At 53.2% G+C, this 15,599-nt stretch overlaps 2 protein-coding genes and 1 long non-coding RNA gene across 4 annotated transcripts in view; 2 read left to right on the top strand and 1 right to left on the bottom strand.

The window, feature by feature from the left end:
* Window positions 1-7,522, top strand: part of DCHS1 (dachsous cadherin-related 1) — a 33,761-nt gene extending 26,239 nt beyond the window's left edge. The window contains exons 14-21 of the mRNA XM_042957504.1: window positions 1,141-2,019; window positions 2,146-2,259; window positions 2,427-2,638; window positions 2,727-2,881; window positions 3,081-3,211; window positions 3,327-3,610; window positions 3,976-4,114; window positions 4,449-7,522. Of these exons, the coding sequence (XP_042813438.1) occupies window positions 1,141-2,019; window positions 2,146-2,259; window positions 2,427-2,638; window positions 2,727-2,881; window positions 3,081-3,211; window positions 3,327-3,610; window positions 3,976-4,114; window positions 4,449-7,060 (4,526 nt within the window). The 3' untranslated portion in view covers window positions 7,061-7,522. The remainder of the gene's footprint in view (window positions 1-1,140; window positions 2,020-2,145; window positions 2,260-2,426; window positions 2,639-2,726; window positions 2,882-3,080; window positions 3,212-3,326; window positions 3,611-3,975; window positions 4,115-4,448) is intronic.
* Window positions 7,523-8,266: 744 nt separating this feature from the next.
* TPP1 (tripeptidyl peptidase 1) lies at window positions 8,267-15,154 on the top strand. Its single transcript, XM_007083161.3, has 13 exons — window positions 8,267-8,321; window positions 8,436-8,507; window positions 8,770-8,909; window positions 10,090-10,240; window positions 10,459-10,586; window positions 10,738-10,916; window positions 11,103-11,301; window positions 11,449-11,637; window positions 11,839-11,908; window positions 12,350-12,470; window positions 12,554-12,712; window positions 12,878-13,003; window positions 13,163-15,154. Exons 1-13 carry the CDS (start codon window positions 8,278-8,280, stop codon window positions 13,301-13,303), a joined length of 1,719 nt encoding a protein of 572 aa, XP_007083223.1. The 5' UTR covers window positions 8,267-8,277; the 3' UTR covers window positions 13,304-15,154.
* On the bottom strand, window positions 13,674-15,515 carry LOC122230971. Of its 2 annotated transcripts, none has more exons than XR_006208032.1 (2): window positions 15,336-15,515; window positions 13,674-13,928 (listed from the first exon to the last, which is right to left on the bottom strand). It is a non-coding gene; the product is annotated as an uncharacterized LOC122230971 (long non-coding RNA). The 2 variants fall into 2 exon arrangements; XR_006208031.1 differs by lacking the exon at window positions 15,336-15,515 and adding an exon at window positions 15,024-15,325.
* Between the last annotated feature and the right edge of the window lie 84 nt (window positions 15,516-15,599).

Below are 15,599 nucleotides of genomic sequence, written 5' to 3'. Positions count from 1 at the left end.
TCTGGGTTTCCTTTCCCTTCTCTTTGTCTCCTACTTTTTCGTTCATGTATATATGTGTTTCTGTGTCTCTTTCTATGCCTCTTCAGTTCTTTACCTCCCTTTGTGTCTCTGTCTTTATTTTCCTGTTTCTTTTTTTTTCTTGTCTCTGTAGAGCACTTGTTCTCAAACTTTTTGCTTTCAGTAACTCTTAATAGTCTTAGTTTTTGAGAATTCTAAGCATTTTTGTTTATGTGATATCAATATTTATTGATATAATAATGTGATACATTATTATACATATATACGAATACATATATAAATACATATTTATAATAAGCACATTACATAAATACTTATTATACTAGACATTAAAGCTAAGAACTATTTTTTATTATTTTTTAAAGTTTATTTATTTTGAGAGAGAGAGAGAGAGGGAGAGACAGAATCCCAAGCAGACTCTGCACTGTGAGCACAGAGGCTGATGCGGGGCTCAAACTCATGAACTGTGAGATCATGACCTGAGCCAAAATCAAGAATCAGATGCTTACCTGACTGAGCCACCCAGGCGCCCCATTTTTTGTGGGTTTTTTTTTGAGAAAAATTTTAAAATGTTATTGTAAAACAAGCCAGTGAAGTACTGCTTGCCATATTTCTGCATAAGTACAAAGAAGTATTAGAGGTTCAAATAATTTGCTGGACAGCAATGAGATTGCAAAGATTATAGCAGGTGTAACTAAAGGTAAGCCAGCAAAAACCAAATTGAGTCTCTGAAAACATGTTTATGTTCTAAACTTTTTGCCTATACTCTAGAAGATGTAAGAATCATAAGCACACATTCCATTAACTATCCAAGTGATGTCATCACATGTCATGTAGTATTTGGATTCCACTGTACACTTGTGAAATACTAAGAATTTAAAAGGCATATAATGTCTTAGTATTGATATGAAACTAGTTTGATCTTATATATTCCCTGGAAGGAGTCTCCAAACACACTCTGAGAAGGGTTGCTTTAGCATATCTTCCTTTATCTTCTGTGGTTCTTTTCTCTGCCTTTCTCCCAGTTTCTCTCCCCACCACTCTGTCCTATTTGCTGTTGCCTGTAAATCACTCCCATTCCCATGGACTCACACGTTTATATGCACATGTACTTCTCTGCAGATGGGGACCCATCAGGAGCCTTCATCCTAGACCTAGCTTCTGGGGAATTTGGCACCATGAGGCCACTAGACCGAGAGGTGGAGCCAGCATTCCAGCTGCAGATAGAGGCCCGGGATGGAGGCCAGCCAGCTCTCAGTGCCACTCTACTTGTGACAGTGACCGTGCTGGATGCCAATGATCATGCTCCAGCCTTCCCTGTGCCTGCCTACTCTGTGGAGGTGCCTGAGGATGCACCTGCAGGGACCCTGTTGCTGCAGCTACAGGCTCATGACCCTGATGCTGGGGCCAATGGCCGTGTGACCTACTACCTGGGTACAGGTGCAGCAGGAGCCTTCCTGCTGGAGCCCAGCTCTGGGGAATTGCGCACAGCCACAGTTCTAGACAGAGAACAGTGTCCCAGCTATGCCTTTTCTGTGAGTGCAGTGGATGGTGCAGCAGCTGGGCCCCTGAGCACCACGGTACCTGTCACCATCACAGTCCGTGATGTCAATGACCACGCACCCACCTTCCCCACCAGTCCCCTAAGGCTGCGTCTGCCCCGCCCAGGCCCCAGCCTCAGCACCCCAACCCTGCCTCTGGCCACTCTGCGAGCTGAAGACCGTGACGCTGGTGCTAATGCCTCTATCCTATACCGGCTGGCAGGCACACCACCGCCTGGCACCACTGTGGACTCTTACACCGGTGAAATACGTGTGGCCCGCTCCCCTGTAGCCCTGGGTCCCCGGGATCGTGTCCTCTTCATCGTGGCCACCGACCTTGGCCGTCCAGCTCGCTCTGCCACTGGTGTGGTCATTGTTGGGCTGCAGGGGGAGTCTGAGCGTGGACCCCGCTTCCCTCGGGCTAGTAGTGAAGCCATGCTCCGTGAGAATGCACCCCCAGGTGGGTCCCCAATAATGTCTCCCAGCTTTGTATCCCTGGATGAGCTGGGGTTACCTACTAAAAATGTCTCCTAGTGGAGACATTAGTCTGGTGCTCACTGTCCAACCAATACCATCATCTCCGCAGGGACTCCCATTGTCTCCCCCAAGGCTGTCCATGCAGGGGGCTCAAATGGACCAATCACCTACAGCATTCTCAGTGGGAATGAGAGAGGGACTTTCTCCATCCAGCCTAGTACAGGTAAGGGGCAGGAGCAGGGGCTCTGTGAGGGAACAGGCTCCTGGGGAAGCTTCCTGGGCCTGAGAAAGCTCTGGTTGTGTAGGGGCTACCCTTGAGGAAGGGCCTCAGTGAGGCAGGCTCCAGGGCAAGCAAGAGCTATCCGTGATGCTTTCTGCCGCCCCCCACAGGAGCCATCACAGTTCGCTCAGCAGAGGGGCTGGACTTCGAGGCAAGCCCACGACTGCGACTGGTCCTGCAAGCAGAGAGCGGGGGAGCCTTTGCCTTTTCTGTGCTGACCCTAACCCTGCAAGACACCAATGACAATGCTCCCCGCTTCCTGCGGCCCCACTATGTGGCCTTCCTGCCTGAGTCCAGGCCCTTGGAGGGACCCTTGCTGCAGGTGTGGGGTGTGATGGGAAGATGGGGGGCAGGGCTGGCCAGACTTGTCTGTGGCCAGCTCAGTGCCAGCAGCCTCCTCCTCCCACCAGGTGGAGGCAGATGACCTGGACCAAGGCCCCAGTGGACAGATCTCTTATAGTCTGGCCGCATCCCAGCCAGCACGGGGATTGTTCCATGTAGACCCAGCCACGGGCACTATTACTACCACAGCCATCCTGGACCGTGAGATATGGGCTGAAACACGGTAAAGCCTGGCTCTGTAGACTCCTGACACCCCATCCTGTGTCCATCCAGTTTCAAGCCCTGCCCTGTCCCCCCCCCCCATCAACTCCTAGGCCACATCCTGAGTCCCCCAGACCTCTAGCCTGTCGGGTGTCCTCTTAGCCCTGCCCAAGGTTCTCCCTTATCCCCAGGCCCCACTCTTGTTTGTTCTCTGTGTCCAGACTGGTACTGATGGCCACAGACCGAGGAAGCCCAGCCCTGGTGGGCTCAGCTACCCTGACGGTGATGGTCATCGACACCAATGATAATCGCCCCACCATCCCCCAGCCCTGGGAGCTCCGAGTGTCAGAAGGTGAGGGCTGGGTAAAGTGAGAGGTACAAAGGGTAGTAGGGTGGCACTGTACCCTACCCTGGGGCTCCAGGGGTGTCTGGGACCATGCCAGACACACATGTCCTATGTATTACAGATACGCTCTTGGGCTCAGAGATTGCACAGGTAACAGGGAATGATGTGGACTCAGGACCCGTGCTGTGGTATGTGCTGAGCCCATCTGGACCCCAGGATCCCTTCAGCATAGGTCGCTATGGAGGCCGCCTCTCACTCACGGGCCCCCTGGACTTTGAGCAACGTGACCGCTACCACCTGCAACTGCTGGCACATGACGGGCCTCATGAGGGCCATGCTAACCTCACAGTGTTTGTGGAGGATGTCAATGACAATGCACCTGCCTTCTCGCAGAGCCTCTACCAGGTATTGATGTAGCCAGATGTCCCCACACCTGGGCCCAGTGTTGTTCACGTTGGAAGGAGGTGACACAGCTAGAAGTGTCTGAGCGGGGGGAGGGAGGGCTGGATCTTGGAACTGACCTGAGGATGGAGCCCTGAGGATGGGAGGGTCTCATCTCAAACCAGTCTTCCACGTCCTAGGAAATGTGTCTAGGTGCTTCATCCTGTGCCCAGAAATGGAGGAAGGTGGGAAGTTTGAGTACTGAGTATGGGCTTCAAGCTGGCATGGATGCCCAGCAGGGCTCATGGGATCAGGCTCTAGAACATAGGCTGAGTGGACAGTAGGGCAGCTGGGAAGCTTGGCCATAAACACTTGTCTTCACCCCTCAGGTGACACTGCTTGAACACACCCCCCCAGGCAGTGCCATTCTCTCCGTCTCTGCCACTGACCAGGATTCAGGTGCCAATGGTCACATTTCCTACCACCTGGCTTCCCCTGCTGAGGGCTTCAGTGTTGACCCCAACAATGGTACGTCCTTCCCAGGATCTGACCCCTTATCTTTGACTGTGATGGGCCATATTTTGACCTCATTCCTAGAATTTCTTGCCTGAATTCTTAACTCCTGGATCCCTGACCCAGAGAGAAAAATTTCCCCTCCTTAGTCTCTATTTTAAACCCTGTCTTGACTGCATGTCTAGAAGCCATTTCCTGAATCCTGGAAACCATTTCATAAACTCCCAGCGCAGGCTATTCCCTGGAGTCTGACTTTCAAGGCCATTTCCTAGGCCCCAAAGGATCACCCCTCTGCTCACCTACAGTCTCTGCTGAATGCATATTTCTCTCCATTCCCTTCTCATCTCAGGGACCTTGTTCACAACAGTGGGAACAGTGGCCTTGGGCCATGAGGGGCCAGGAGTGGTAGACGTGGTGCTGGAAGCACGAGATCATGGGATGCCAGGCCGGGCAGCACGAGCCACAGTGCATGTGCAGCTGCAGGACCAGAATGACCATACCCCTAGCTTCACATTGCCACACTACCGTGTGGCTGTGACTGAGGATCTGCCCCCTGGTTCCACCCTGCTCACCTTGGAGGCTACAGATGCCGATGAAAGCCGCGCCCATGCCACCGTGGACTATAGCATCGTCAGTGGCAACCGAGGCCGAGTTTTCCAGCTGGAACCCCGGCTGGCTGAGGCTGGTGAAGGTGGTGGACTAGGTCCCCGGGCATTGGGCTGCCTGGTGTTGCTTGAGCCTCTAGACTTTGAAAGCCTAACCCAGTACAACTTAACTGTGGCTGCAGCTGACCGGGGCCAGCCACCTCGCAGTTCAGCTGTTCCTGTCACTGTCACTGTGTTGGATGTCAATGACAACCCACCTGTCTTCACTCAAGCATCCTACCGCATGGCAGTTCCTGAGGACACACCCATTGGAGTTGAATTGCTGCATGTGGAGGCCTCTGACGCTGACCCGGGTCCTCATGGCCTCGTGCGTTTCACGCTCAGCTCAGGTGACCCTTCTGGGCTCTTTGAGCTGGATGAGAGTTCAGGTGCCTTGCGACTCGCCCACCCCTTGGACTGTGAGACCGAGTCTCGACATCAGCTTGTAGTGCAGGCTGCCGACCCTGCTGGGACACACTTCGCTCTGGCACCAGTGACTATCGAAGTCCAGGATGTGAATGACCATGGCCCAGTCTTCCCTTTGAGCTTGCTCAGCACCAGCCTGGCAGAGAACCAGCCTCCAGGCACTCTTGTGACCACTCTGCATGCGATTGATGGGGATGCTGGGGCTTTCGGAAGGCTCCGCTACAGCCTGTTGGAGGCCGGGCCAGGGCCTGAGGGCCGTGAAGCATTTGCACTGAACAGCTCAACAGGAGAGTTGAGGGCACGAGTGGCCTTCGACTATGAGCATACAGGAAGCTTCCAGCTGCTGGTGGGTGCTGCCGATGCCGGGAATCTCTCAGCCTCGGTCACTGTGTCAGTGCTGGTGACAGGGGAGGATGAGTATGACCCAGTATTCCTGGCTCCAGCTTTCCACTTCCAGGTGCCAGAAGGTGCCCGGCGTGGCTACAACTTGGGTCATGTGCAGGCCACAGATGAGGATGGAGGTGCTGATGGCCTGGTGCTTTATTCCCTTGCCACCTCTTCCCCCTATTTTGGTATCAACCAGACTACAGGTGCTCTCTACCTTCGAGTGGACAGTCGGGCACCAGGCAGCGGGACAGGCACTTCTGGGAGTGGAGGCCGGACACGACGTGAGGCACCACGGGAGCTGAGGCTGGAGGTGGTGGCACGGGGGCCTCTGCCTGGTTCCCGGAGTGCCACAGTGCCTGTGACTGTAGATATCACCCATACTGCCCTGGGCCTGGCACCTGACCTCAACCTGCTGTTGGTGGGGGCTGTGGCGGCCTCCCTGGGAGTTGTGGTGGTGCTTGCTCTAGCAGCACTGGTCCTAGGGCTGGTGCGGGCCCGTAGCCGCAAGGCTGAGGCAGCACCCGGTCCAATGTCACAGGCAGCGCCCCTGGCCAGTGGCTCTCTGCAGAAGCTAGGCCGAGAGCCGCCCAGCCCACCGCCCTCAGAGCACCTCTATCACCAGACTCTCCCCAGCTATGGTGGGCCAGGAGCTGGAGGACCCTACCCCCGTGGTGGCTCCCTGGACCCTTCACACTCAAGTGGTAGAGGCTCAGCAGAGGCTGCAGAGGATGACGAGATCCGCATGATCAATGAATTCCCACGTGTGGCCAGTGTGGCTTCTTCCTTGGCTGCCCGTGGCCCCGACTCAGGCATCCAGCAGGATGCAGACGGGCTGAGTGACACATCCTGTGAGCCACCTGCCCCTGATACCTGGTATAAGGGCCGCAAGGCAGGGCTGCTGCTGCCAGGTGCAGGAGCCACTCTGTACCGAGAAGAGGGCCCACCAGCCACTGCCACAGCCTTCCTGGGGGGCTGTGGCCTGAGCCCTGCACCCACCGGGGACTATGGCTTCCCAGCAGATGGCAAGCCATGTGTGGCAGGTGCACTGACGGCCATTGTGGCTGGTGAGGAGGAGCTCCGTGGCAGCTATAACTGGGACTACCTGCTGAGCTGGTGCCCTCAGTTCCAGCCACTGGCCAGTGTCTTCACAGAGATTGCCCGGCTCAAGGATGAAGCTCGGCCATGTCCCCCGGCTCCCCGTATTGACCCACCACCCCTCATCACTGCTGTGGCCCACCCAGGAGCCAAGTCTGTGCCCCCTAAGCCAGCCAGCACGGCTGCAACCCGGGCCATCTTCCCACCAGCTTCTCACCGCTCCCCCATCAGCCACGAAGGTTCCCTATCCTCAGCTGCCATGTCCCCCAGCTTCTCTCCCTCACTGTCTCCTCTGGCTGCTCGCTCACCCGTTGTCTCACCATTTGGGGTGGCCCAGGGCCCCTCAGCCTCAGCACTCAGCCAAGAGTCTGGCCTGGAGCCACCTGATGACACGGAGCTGCACATCTAGCTGTGGCCCAGGCTGGGCCCCGACCTGGGATGCGCACAGTGTCCCCAATGCAGGCCCCATCTGAGCCTGCCCTGGGCAGCCTCGGACCATGATTGGCCACGGGGGAGGCCAGCTCCCCATCCTAAACTCCTCCAGTGGCAGCAGGTCCCACATCTCACCCTGGCCCCATCAGAGCACCAGTGCCACAGAGGCCCTGTTTGGCACTGACCCAGGGCCAGGTCCAGTGTGGGGAGAAGTATGAAGGAGGCAGCAGCCCTGGGTTCTCCTCAGTGAGGGCTTCCTGCCCTGTGCCAGCACCTTGAGGTGGAGCTGAGACTTTATTTATTGGGGGGTAGGGAGGATGGGGGGAGGTCCCTCCAACCTGTTCAGGCCCAGCTCCTTTGGGTTCCACTGACACCCCTGCCCCTGCCCAGAACCAAGTGCCAATTCTCACTCTGGAGCCTTAATAAACTGCAGTTTGTATCCAGTGTCCGGCTGTACTCTGTGGGAGCTGTCAGGATGGGGGGGGGGGGTGATTGCAAGGCACCCTATACATTGTGGACACCTCAGGAGGCACGGAGGGGTATTGGACGCAGGGGCATCTGGGGTGGGGATGGCACTGGGAGCCCGGGCCTAGCCTGAGGCTATCACATCCCTGCACTTGGCCTTTCCCTCTAACAAGGGCCGGAGGCCAGGGAGATGTAGCAGTGACCTAGAGAGGTATTGGCCAATGGGGAGAGATCTTGGGGATGATCAACTCTAGGCTTGAGAGTCCACATGTAATAAGAGCTCAAGCTTGTTGAACCTTTTCCTCATCAGGCTCTGGTGAGCAGTGTGTCTGCTTTATCGCTGTGAATTTTCACTGCAACCCTATGAGACAGAGGACTTTTAATACAATAGCTTTCATATTCTAAATGAAGCCTAGGCTCCAGGAGGTTGAGTGGCTTTCCTGATACCATATAGCTAAGCAGGAACCCATGTCTGTGGGTCTGTGTGCCCCAGAGCCCCTCTCTTCAGCACTGCCCTATACCCCCACCGTGAGTGCTGGCTGGACTCTGGCAGCAGTGGGGAGCCCTGGACTTACCCAGTGCTCCTTGAGCCACGGAGGAAGGATCCTGGTGGCAGCCCCACCCGTTCTCCAGCATTCAGGACCACCCATTTGAGGGAGGAGCCAGCACAGTCACCAGTTTCTAGGCAGATGCCGGTGGTGGAATATTAGAGCTCACGTGTTCTGTCACATGACAGCAGACCTCCAGAAAGGCAGAATGAGACTCCAAGCCTGGTGAGAATTAGGGGGCCCTGGGAGGAGGGGATCATGTTGGAGGGAGTACGTGTTGGAGGGTGGGAACGCAGTGACAGTCCAGCTCCGGCTAAAACCCGCCTGCTGCCTCTGCAGCTTCCTAGGGCTCTTTGCCCTCTTCGTCACTGGCAAATGCAGTTACAGCCCGGAGCCTGACCAGCAGCTGGCGTAAGTTGACTTAGCACAGACCTTCCCCTTCCCTATGCCCTGTTTTGCACCCACTGTCTTCGTCCCAGCCTCCCTCAACCTCTTACCAGCTCCTGGTATCCACTGCAAAGTCTTATCCCCAGTTGCCAGGCTCAGTCCTTGATCATTCACCTCTTGTGAGCCATATCTGCCTCTGGGATCCTACCCCAGGTCTCAGCCTCTAATCCTGAACCTTCCATCCCCACACTAACAAAGACCATGTTCATGACTCCTGACCCTGCAGGTTGCCCCCAGGCTGGGTGTCCCTGGGCCGTGTAGACTCTGAGGAAGAGCTGAGTCTCACATTTGCCCTGAGACAGCAGAACGTGGAAAGATTATCCGAGCTGGTGCAGGCTGTGTCGGATCCCGGCTCTCCTCGTTACGGTGCCTACTGGGACTGGGGCTGGGATGTGGGATGCAATGGAGGGACCCAGGGCTGGGCTGAGCGTGGGATGGTGCACGTAATGTCAGGGTCGTGCTCTGGGTGCCTGGGGAGGTGGTGATATAGGGCAGTTGAATAGCAGTGGCTCTCGTCAAAGAGTTTCTGAATTTAAAAAAGTGAACTGGAAATAAACTGTCCAAAACTCACTCAAATTCTTCCCCCAAAAACTTTCCACGTGTGTCAGGCTAGAAACCTGAAAATTAAGAGCACAGTCTGTGTGATCAGATCTGGATTCAGATTCTGACTCTACTACTCACCAGCTACCAGACAGATTGGGAAGTAGTATGCAGTACAGATAGGTACCCATCAACTCAAATTCCTTACCTACCTTCCCACAACATGCCCATTTCCTCCTCCAGTCAGACTCAAGGGCTGTCAGTTCAGCTCTGAAAGAGCCTCGTCCACTTTTTACCATTGCCTGTTACTGCCAATACATTTGTTTTTTTCTTGCACCCAGACTGCTGCCCAGCCCCCTGAGCGGTCTGCAGTCTCTTCCCCTCCACCCCACTCCCCACCATGCTCCCTACTCTGCTCTAAAACAGTGTTTTGCTCCAGTGGTCATGCTGGATAGTGTCCCTCCCCTGCATGAAGCCCTTCAGGTTGGGGGGTGGGGAGGGGTGTGGGGGGGGGCAGTCTCAGATTTACCCCGGAGCTATGTGCCTGGTGCTGTGCAGGAAAATAGTGACACACTATCACGTTAAGCTTAAAAACAAGTATGAAGACTGGAACTAAATTAGGTGTCATCTTATAATTGGTTCTGAAAGTTTTGAAAACTTTTACTGTAAATAAACTTAAAATGAAAAATTTTAACTTCTTAACCTTACTTGTTGGTTATGATCATGGCAATACATGCTCTGATGCAGCAATTGCAAACTTGTGACCTTTAGGGTAAATCCATATTTCTGGCCATAGCATTCCAAGTCTCCCTAGTCTTTTCTTCCCCTGGCCCCCAAATATAGCTTGCACCTGTATAACCTGCCTTTTTGCTAGAAAGTTCTCACCCATCCCTCAAGACCCTGTTCCAGTTTTCCTGGGAAGTCCCAATGTCTCCTGGTTGAGGTACAAAAAGGCAACTTGGAAAAGCAATGAATGAAGGCAAGATCCTCTACTGAATCTATGCAGGAAAATACCTGACCCTAGAGGATGTGGCTGAACTGGTCCGGCCATCACCATTGACCTTCCGCACAGTCCAAAAATGGCTTTTGGCTGCTGGAGCCCAGAACTGCCATTCAGTGACTACCCGGGACTTTCTGACTTGCTGGCTGAGTGTCCGGTGAGAGGGAATGATTGCCCCATGGAGGGTACCAATCATCCCATCAGGGAGACATGTCACCCCAATGGGAGAGAACTGAGACCTAGGGTGAGGGGGGGCAGGTACTTGTGGGTAAGAGCTAACACATGGGGAGACAACAACGAACAGTGATGCTCAGGCAGCCTCCTCTGCTCTTGTCCATGCTTTCTGACCTCTGTTTTCTGATCTCTGACCTCCAGACAGGCAGAACTGCTGCTCTCTGGGGCTGAGTTTCATCGCTATGTCGGGGGACCTGGAGAGATCCATGTTATAAGGTCCCCACGTCCATACCAGCTCCCGAAGGCCTTGGCCCCTCATGTGGACTTTGGTAACACCAAGTGGGGCTGGTGGGGGTTGAAGCACATAGAGCCAGGGGCTGGAAAAGTTTAGATGCCATGGCGGGCGTGGGGTGGGGTCAGTGGTAAAGTGGGGATTGGAGTCTAAAAGATCTCCTCCTCAAGGCTGACCCCTCCCCACAGTGGGGGGGCTGCACCGCTTTCCCCCCACATCATCCCTGAGGCAACGCCCTGAGCCACAGGTGTCAGGGACTGTTGGCCTGCACTTGGGTGTGACCCCATCCGTGATCCGTCAGCGATACAACTTGACAGCACAAGACGTGGGCTCCGGCACAACCAACAACAGCCAAGCCTGTGCCCAGGTGAGCTGTGCAGAGAGCTCCAGGGGCCTCACACCCTACCCAAGGTGCCTCCCCAGTGTGGGGCTTGCTCCCTGACTCCACCCCTGGGTTCTCACCCACTATCCTGTGACCTGGAGCAGTGTCCCCTGCCCTGACTTTGAGGCTGCATCCTCTGACCGATGATATCTGCTCTGATTCCCTTTGTAGTTTCTGGAGCAGTATTTCCATGACTCAGACCTGGCTGAGTTCATGCGCCTCTTTGGTGGGAACTTTGCACACCAAGCGTCAGTAGCCCGTGTGGTTGGACAACAGGGCCGGGGCCGGGCTGGGATCGAGGCCAGTCTAGATGTGGAGTACCTGATGAGTGCCGGCGCCAACATCTCCACTTGGGTCTACAGTAGCCCTGGTACTGCCAAGGGGACTGGTTGGTGGGGAGGTGGGTGGTGGGGAGTGTTGATCACTACTCCCTCAAGGAAATCCCATGAGAGAGAAAGAGATCCTGACAACCTCCCAAATGATTGCCCTTGTGCTTTCCCCCACCTCCCAAATCCAGGCCGGCATGAGTCACAAGAGCCCTTCCTGCAGTGGCTCCTGGTGCTCAGTAATGAGTCAGCCCTGCCACATGTGCACACCGTGAGCTATGGAGATGATGAGGACTCCCTCAGCAGCGCCTACATCCAGCGGGTCAACACCGAGTTCATGAAGGCTGCCGCTCGGGGTCTCACCCTGCTCTTTGCATCAGGTGACCTCCTACTCTAAACTTTGACCCCACAGGAACTCTTGTGATCTCTGACTTATAATCTGAACTCAACAGGGACCACTGATCTGACCTCTAAACTTTGACCTCTTGCAGTAATAACTCTTTAATTTCTTCGCTGACATCTGAACACACATATCAAGCTCTGACCAATTAATCTGAGTGCTAAACTTGGTGTTTCTCTAGGTGACAGTGGGGCTGGGTGTTGGTCTGTCTCTGGAAGACACCAGTTCCGTCCCAGCTTCCCTGCCTCTAGGTAAGCACTCCAGCTCATCACTTACTTGTGACCACCAATCTTCCATCTATGACCTCATAATCTGGAATCTTTGCCTTGACCCCACCAGGTGCTCCTGTAGCTCAGCCCTCAGTTTAACCAGCTCTGGTTACTGCACTCCCCTCTTCTTCCTATAGGTCTAGGTCCCTCGGCTCCTGAGTAAAACGCAGCTCCCAGTATTCCTCTTCCTCAGTTCCCAAGCATTTTAGTAGAAGATTTGGTGAATGTGCTGTAGAGAACAGTGTGCACCGTCACCTCAGGCCATGCCCCGAGGGCGCAAAACCTCTTAGTCTTCCCCCATGTACATGCTTCCCCCCAGAGTCCAGTGCCTCTAGCAAGACCCAGCCCATACTTACCCATCTCCACATATTTTGGAGGTCCCCTGGGCACCCCGACAAACTGAGTGTTGTCTTCTGCTCTCAGCCCCTATGTCACCACAGTGGGAGGCACATCCTTCCAGAACCCATTCAGAGTCACAAATGAGATTGTTGACTACATCAGTGGGGGTGGCTTCAGCAATGTGTTCCCGCAGCCTTCATACCAGGTGTGTATGTGTATTTGTGTGGATGGATGGGTGGGAGGGATCCTCAGTTCAGCAGACAAGACTCACTCAACAACACCTTTCAGGAGGAAGCTGTAGCCCAGTTCCTGAGTTCCAGTCCTCACGTACCACCATCTAGTTACTTCAATGCCAGTGGCCGTGCCTACCCAGATGTGGCCGCACTCTCCGATGGCTACTGGGTGGTCAGCAACAGCGTGCCCATTCCATGGGTGTCTGGCACCTCGGTAAGAATCAGCCTGGCTCCAAACCCCCACTCAGGAACCATCCTCACCCTCGACAAAGACCTTGCACCCAGAATCCCTGACTCTCCAGAGACCTCTGATCCTTTCAGACATTCCTCCCCCAAATCCAATTCCTCTGAACCCCTAACCCCACCCTCACTTTTGCAGGCCTCTACTCCAGTGTTTGGTGGGCTACTATCCCTGATAAACGAACATAGAATCCTCAGCGGCCGCCCCCCTCTTGGCTTTCTCAACCCAAGGCTCTATAAGCAGCGTGGGGCGGGACTCTTTGATGTAAGTATGGAAGGGAAGGGTGTGGACATTTTAATGAATATGGGGAGTACAAAGATGAACTTGAGGGCAGTTCTGATGGGGTTCTGAAATGTGAATACAAGGTAAGGGAGCTTAGTCTGTTAGTACTGGTACAAGATGTGATGCCCACCTTTTCCCTAGGTAACCCATGGCTGCCATGAGTCCTGTCTGAATGAAGAGGTGCAGGGTCAGGGTTTCTGCTCTGGCCCTGGCTGGGATCCTGTGACAGGCTGGGGAACACCCAACTTCCCAGCTCTGCTGAAGACATTAATCAACCCTTGACCTGTTCCCTGCCCCCCAGCTGGTGGCTCGGTCCCTTATTCTGCACTGTTGGAAGCCCTGTTGAACCATCAACCACTGACTGCTGCAGACAGCTTATCTTCCTAACCCTGAAATGCTCTGAGCTTGACGTGTCTCCCAACCTTACCCTGCTCCATCACGCTCAGGTCTCCCTACTCCTGCCTCATGTTCCTCTTACAGATGCTATTACCAGTAGTGTTACAGATGTTATAACCAGTACTGTTATAACCTACCCCACCCAAACCCCCTCCTATTTCTCTTTTCTCTTTTCAACCAAGCTTTTTCAAACTGTTGTCTGTGCTCTCTGTGTACACTTTCACTTTATGTTCTCTCAGTTCACTGCAATGAGACCTCTGCTCTCACTTTTACACTCTTTACTTCCCTGGCAATTACAAACAATGGTTGTCCTGCTGCTTCATCCAGTGCTCACTTCCCAGTCTTTGCTTTATGGGCTCTCCGTCAGAGCTGTCCACTTCTCCTTCTTTAGGCTTCAGGACTTAACTTCTTTTCTGACTGTTCCCACTTCGTCGTTCATTCTCTCCTTCCTCACTAAATGTTGGTATACTTCATTGCTTCATCTTTAGTCTTTTGCTCTTCTCAATGTTCCCTGAAACAAATTAATCACCTGGTATCCACAGCTATCACAATCTCACAAAATCAGACCTTATATCCAACAGTAATTGATACCTCAAATGCAAGTTGTATACTACTCAATACTTCATCTCCCTCCTTTCCCAATTCCAGACTGTTCTCTTGTGTTCTTTCTTGGTAAATGATACTATGCTTCTTCCAACCAAGCCAGAAATCTAAGTGTTATCCTAGACTCCCATTTCCTTCACCTCCTCCTCCCCATTACTACTGTCAATCAATAACTCCTACTGACTTTATCTCTTAAATATAGCTTTAGCAAGACACAAGTCCTGCCAGTTGTATTTCCTAACTATATCTAGAACTCACCTACTTCTTTCCATCTCCACTGCTATTACATTAGCTTAGAGCCATATTCTCTCCCCTGTGAATTGTTCAGAGACCCTTGCAAAAAGTGTCCTTACTTCCTGCCCATCCATTCCTCAAAACCATTTTCCCAGAGTAAAATGCAAATCTCATCAGGTCATTTACTTAAAACCCTTCAAAGATTACTGATCAAATTTGGGCTTTTTGCTATGATTCACAAACCTTATCCTTTCCTTGCTATTTGCTCTTGAATAACAAAGTGTTTACCCTCCTTGCTCTCCTTGCCCTCCCCCACCACCACTTTCACTTTTGCTCAAGATATTCTGCACCCTTAACATGAACTCTGACTCCCTTTGCCTGATTGGCTTCCAGGATTCTTTTAAAGACTCAGCTCAGAAGTCACCTCCTCCTGTGAACCTTTTGGCTCTCTGAAGTTAGTTGAAATTAGTTAAAAAAATTTTAGCTTTTTTCACACCAAATCTGTTTGATTTTTCGTTCTGATGTAGACTACGAGAGAGCTTTGGGCAAGTAAGTTCATCTCCCTGAATCTTTTCTCTAATCTGTTAAGTGGGGATATCAATATCTGCCGCTCACAATAATCAGGGAATAATTAAATGGAATAAAGTTGATAGAGTGCCTGACACAAAGAAGTAGGCAGTAGATGTTCGTTCCCTTCCTCCCTTGCACCGCATACTGTGTCTACCTCTAGTATTTTAACTCCAACATAGTACTGAAAATGCTTGTTTACCTGTTTGCCTCCCTTTCCAAGACTGTTGGTGCCTAGAGGACTAGAACCTCGTCCTACTTAACTTTGTATTTCCAGGCCCTAGCTCAGTTACGGCAATTGGGAATTAAATAAATGTTGCGTTGAAAACCCCACCCTCACTCGCTGTGATTTTGCATATGTGGTTTACTCAAGCTGAAATATTTCCCTCCCCATCTACAGCAGCACCGTGCGCTGTCCTGTTGCCCTCACTTCTCTGGACAGCTGGAGGCGAGTGGGGCTTGCGTTCCAACCCGTAAAGGGCTGAGTAAGGGAACTAGAAAGGATGCAGACTACCAAGCAACCGGTGGTCGAGGACTGTCCGAAAGCAGTCTTCAAGCGCCAGGTTGCACAAGTGGTCCCAGACCCGCAGAAGAGCGTCCTCGACATTCACGGTTCCTATGCCGGCATAAGGGCCTAAGAGTACAGCGGGGTGGGAAGTGCCCCGTCTGCGCCATTTCGCGGGCAGACTGACAAGTAGGACGCGGGAGGCCCGAGAGACTGCAAACACGACTTGGGAGGGGCGAGGCGCGGGGCGTGTGACGTTACCCATGGTGTGTG

This window comes from Panthera tigris, chromosome D1 (assembly GCF_018350195.1).
Source record: "Panthera tigris isolate Pti1 chromosome D1, P.tigris_Pti1_mat1.1, whole genome shotgun sequence".
NCBI classification, from domain to species: Eukaryota; Metazoa; Chordata; class Mammalia; order Carnivora; family Felidae; genus Panthera; species Panthera tigris.
The sequence above is the reverse complement of the archived record's forward strand: the minus strand, read 5'-3'. Positions and strand labels throughout refer to the sequence as shown.

Coding starts and splice junctions, on each gene's coding strand:
- TPP1 (XM_007083161.3), top strand. CDS start 8,278: ATGACAGCAGACCTCCAGAAAGGCAGAATGAGACTCCAAGCCTG. Junction 8,508..8,769: donor GAGCCTGACCAGCAGCTGGC/GTAAGTTGACTT, acceptor CTGACCCTGCAG/GTTGCCCCCAGGCTGGGTGT. Junction 10,587..10,737: donor GGCCCCTCATGTGGACTTTG/GTAACACCAAGT, acceptor CCCTCCCCACAG/TGGGGGGGCTGCACCGCTTT.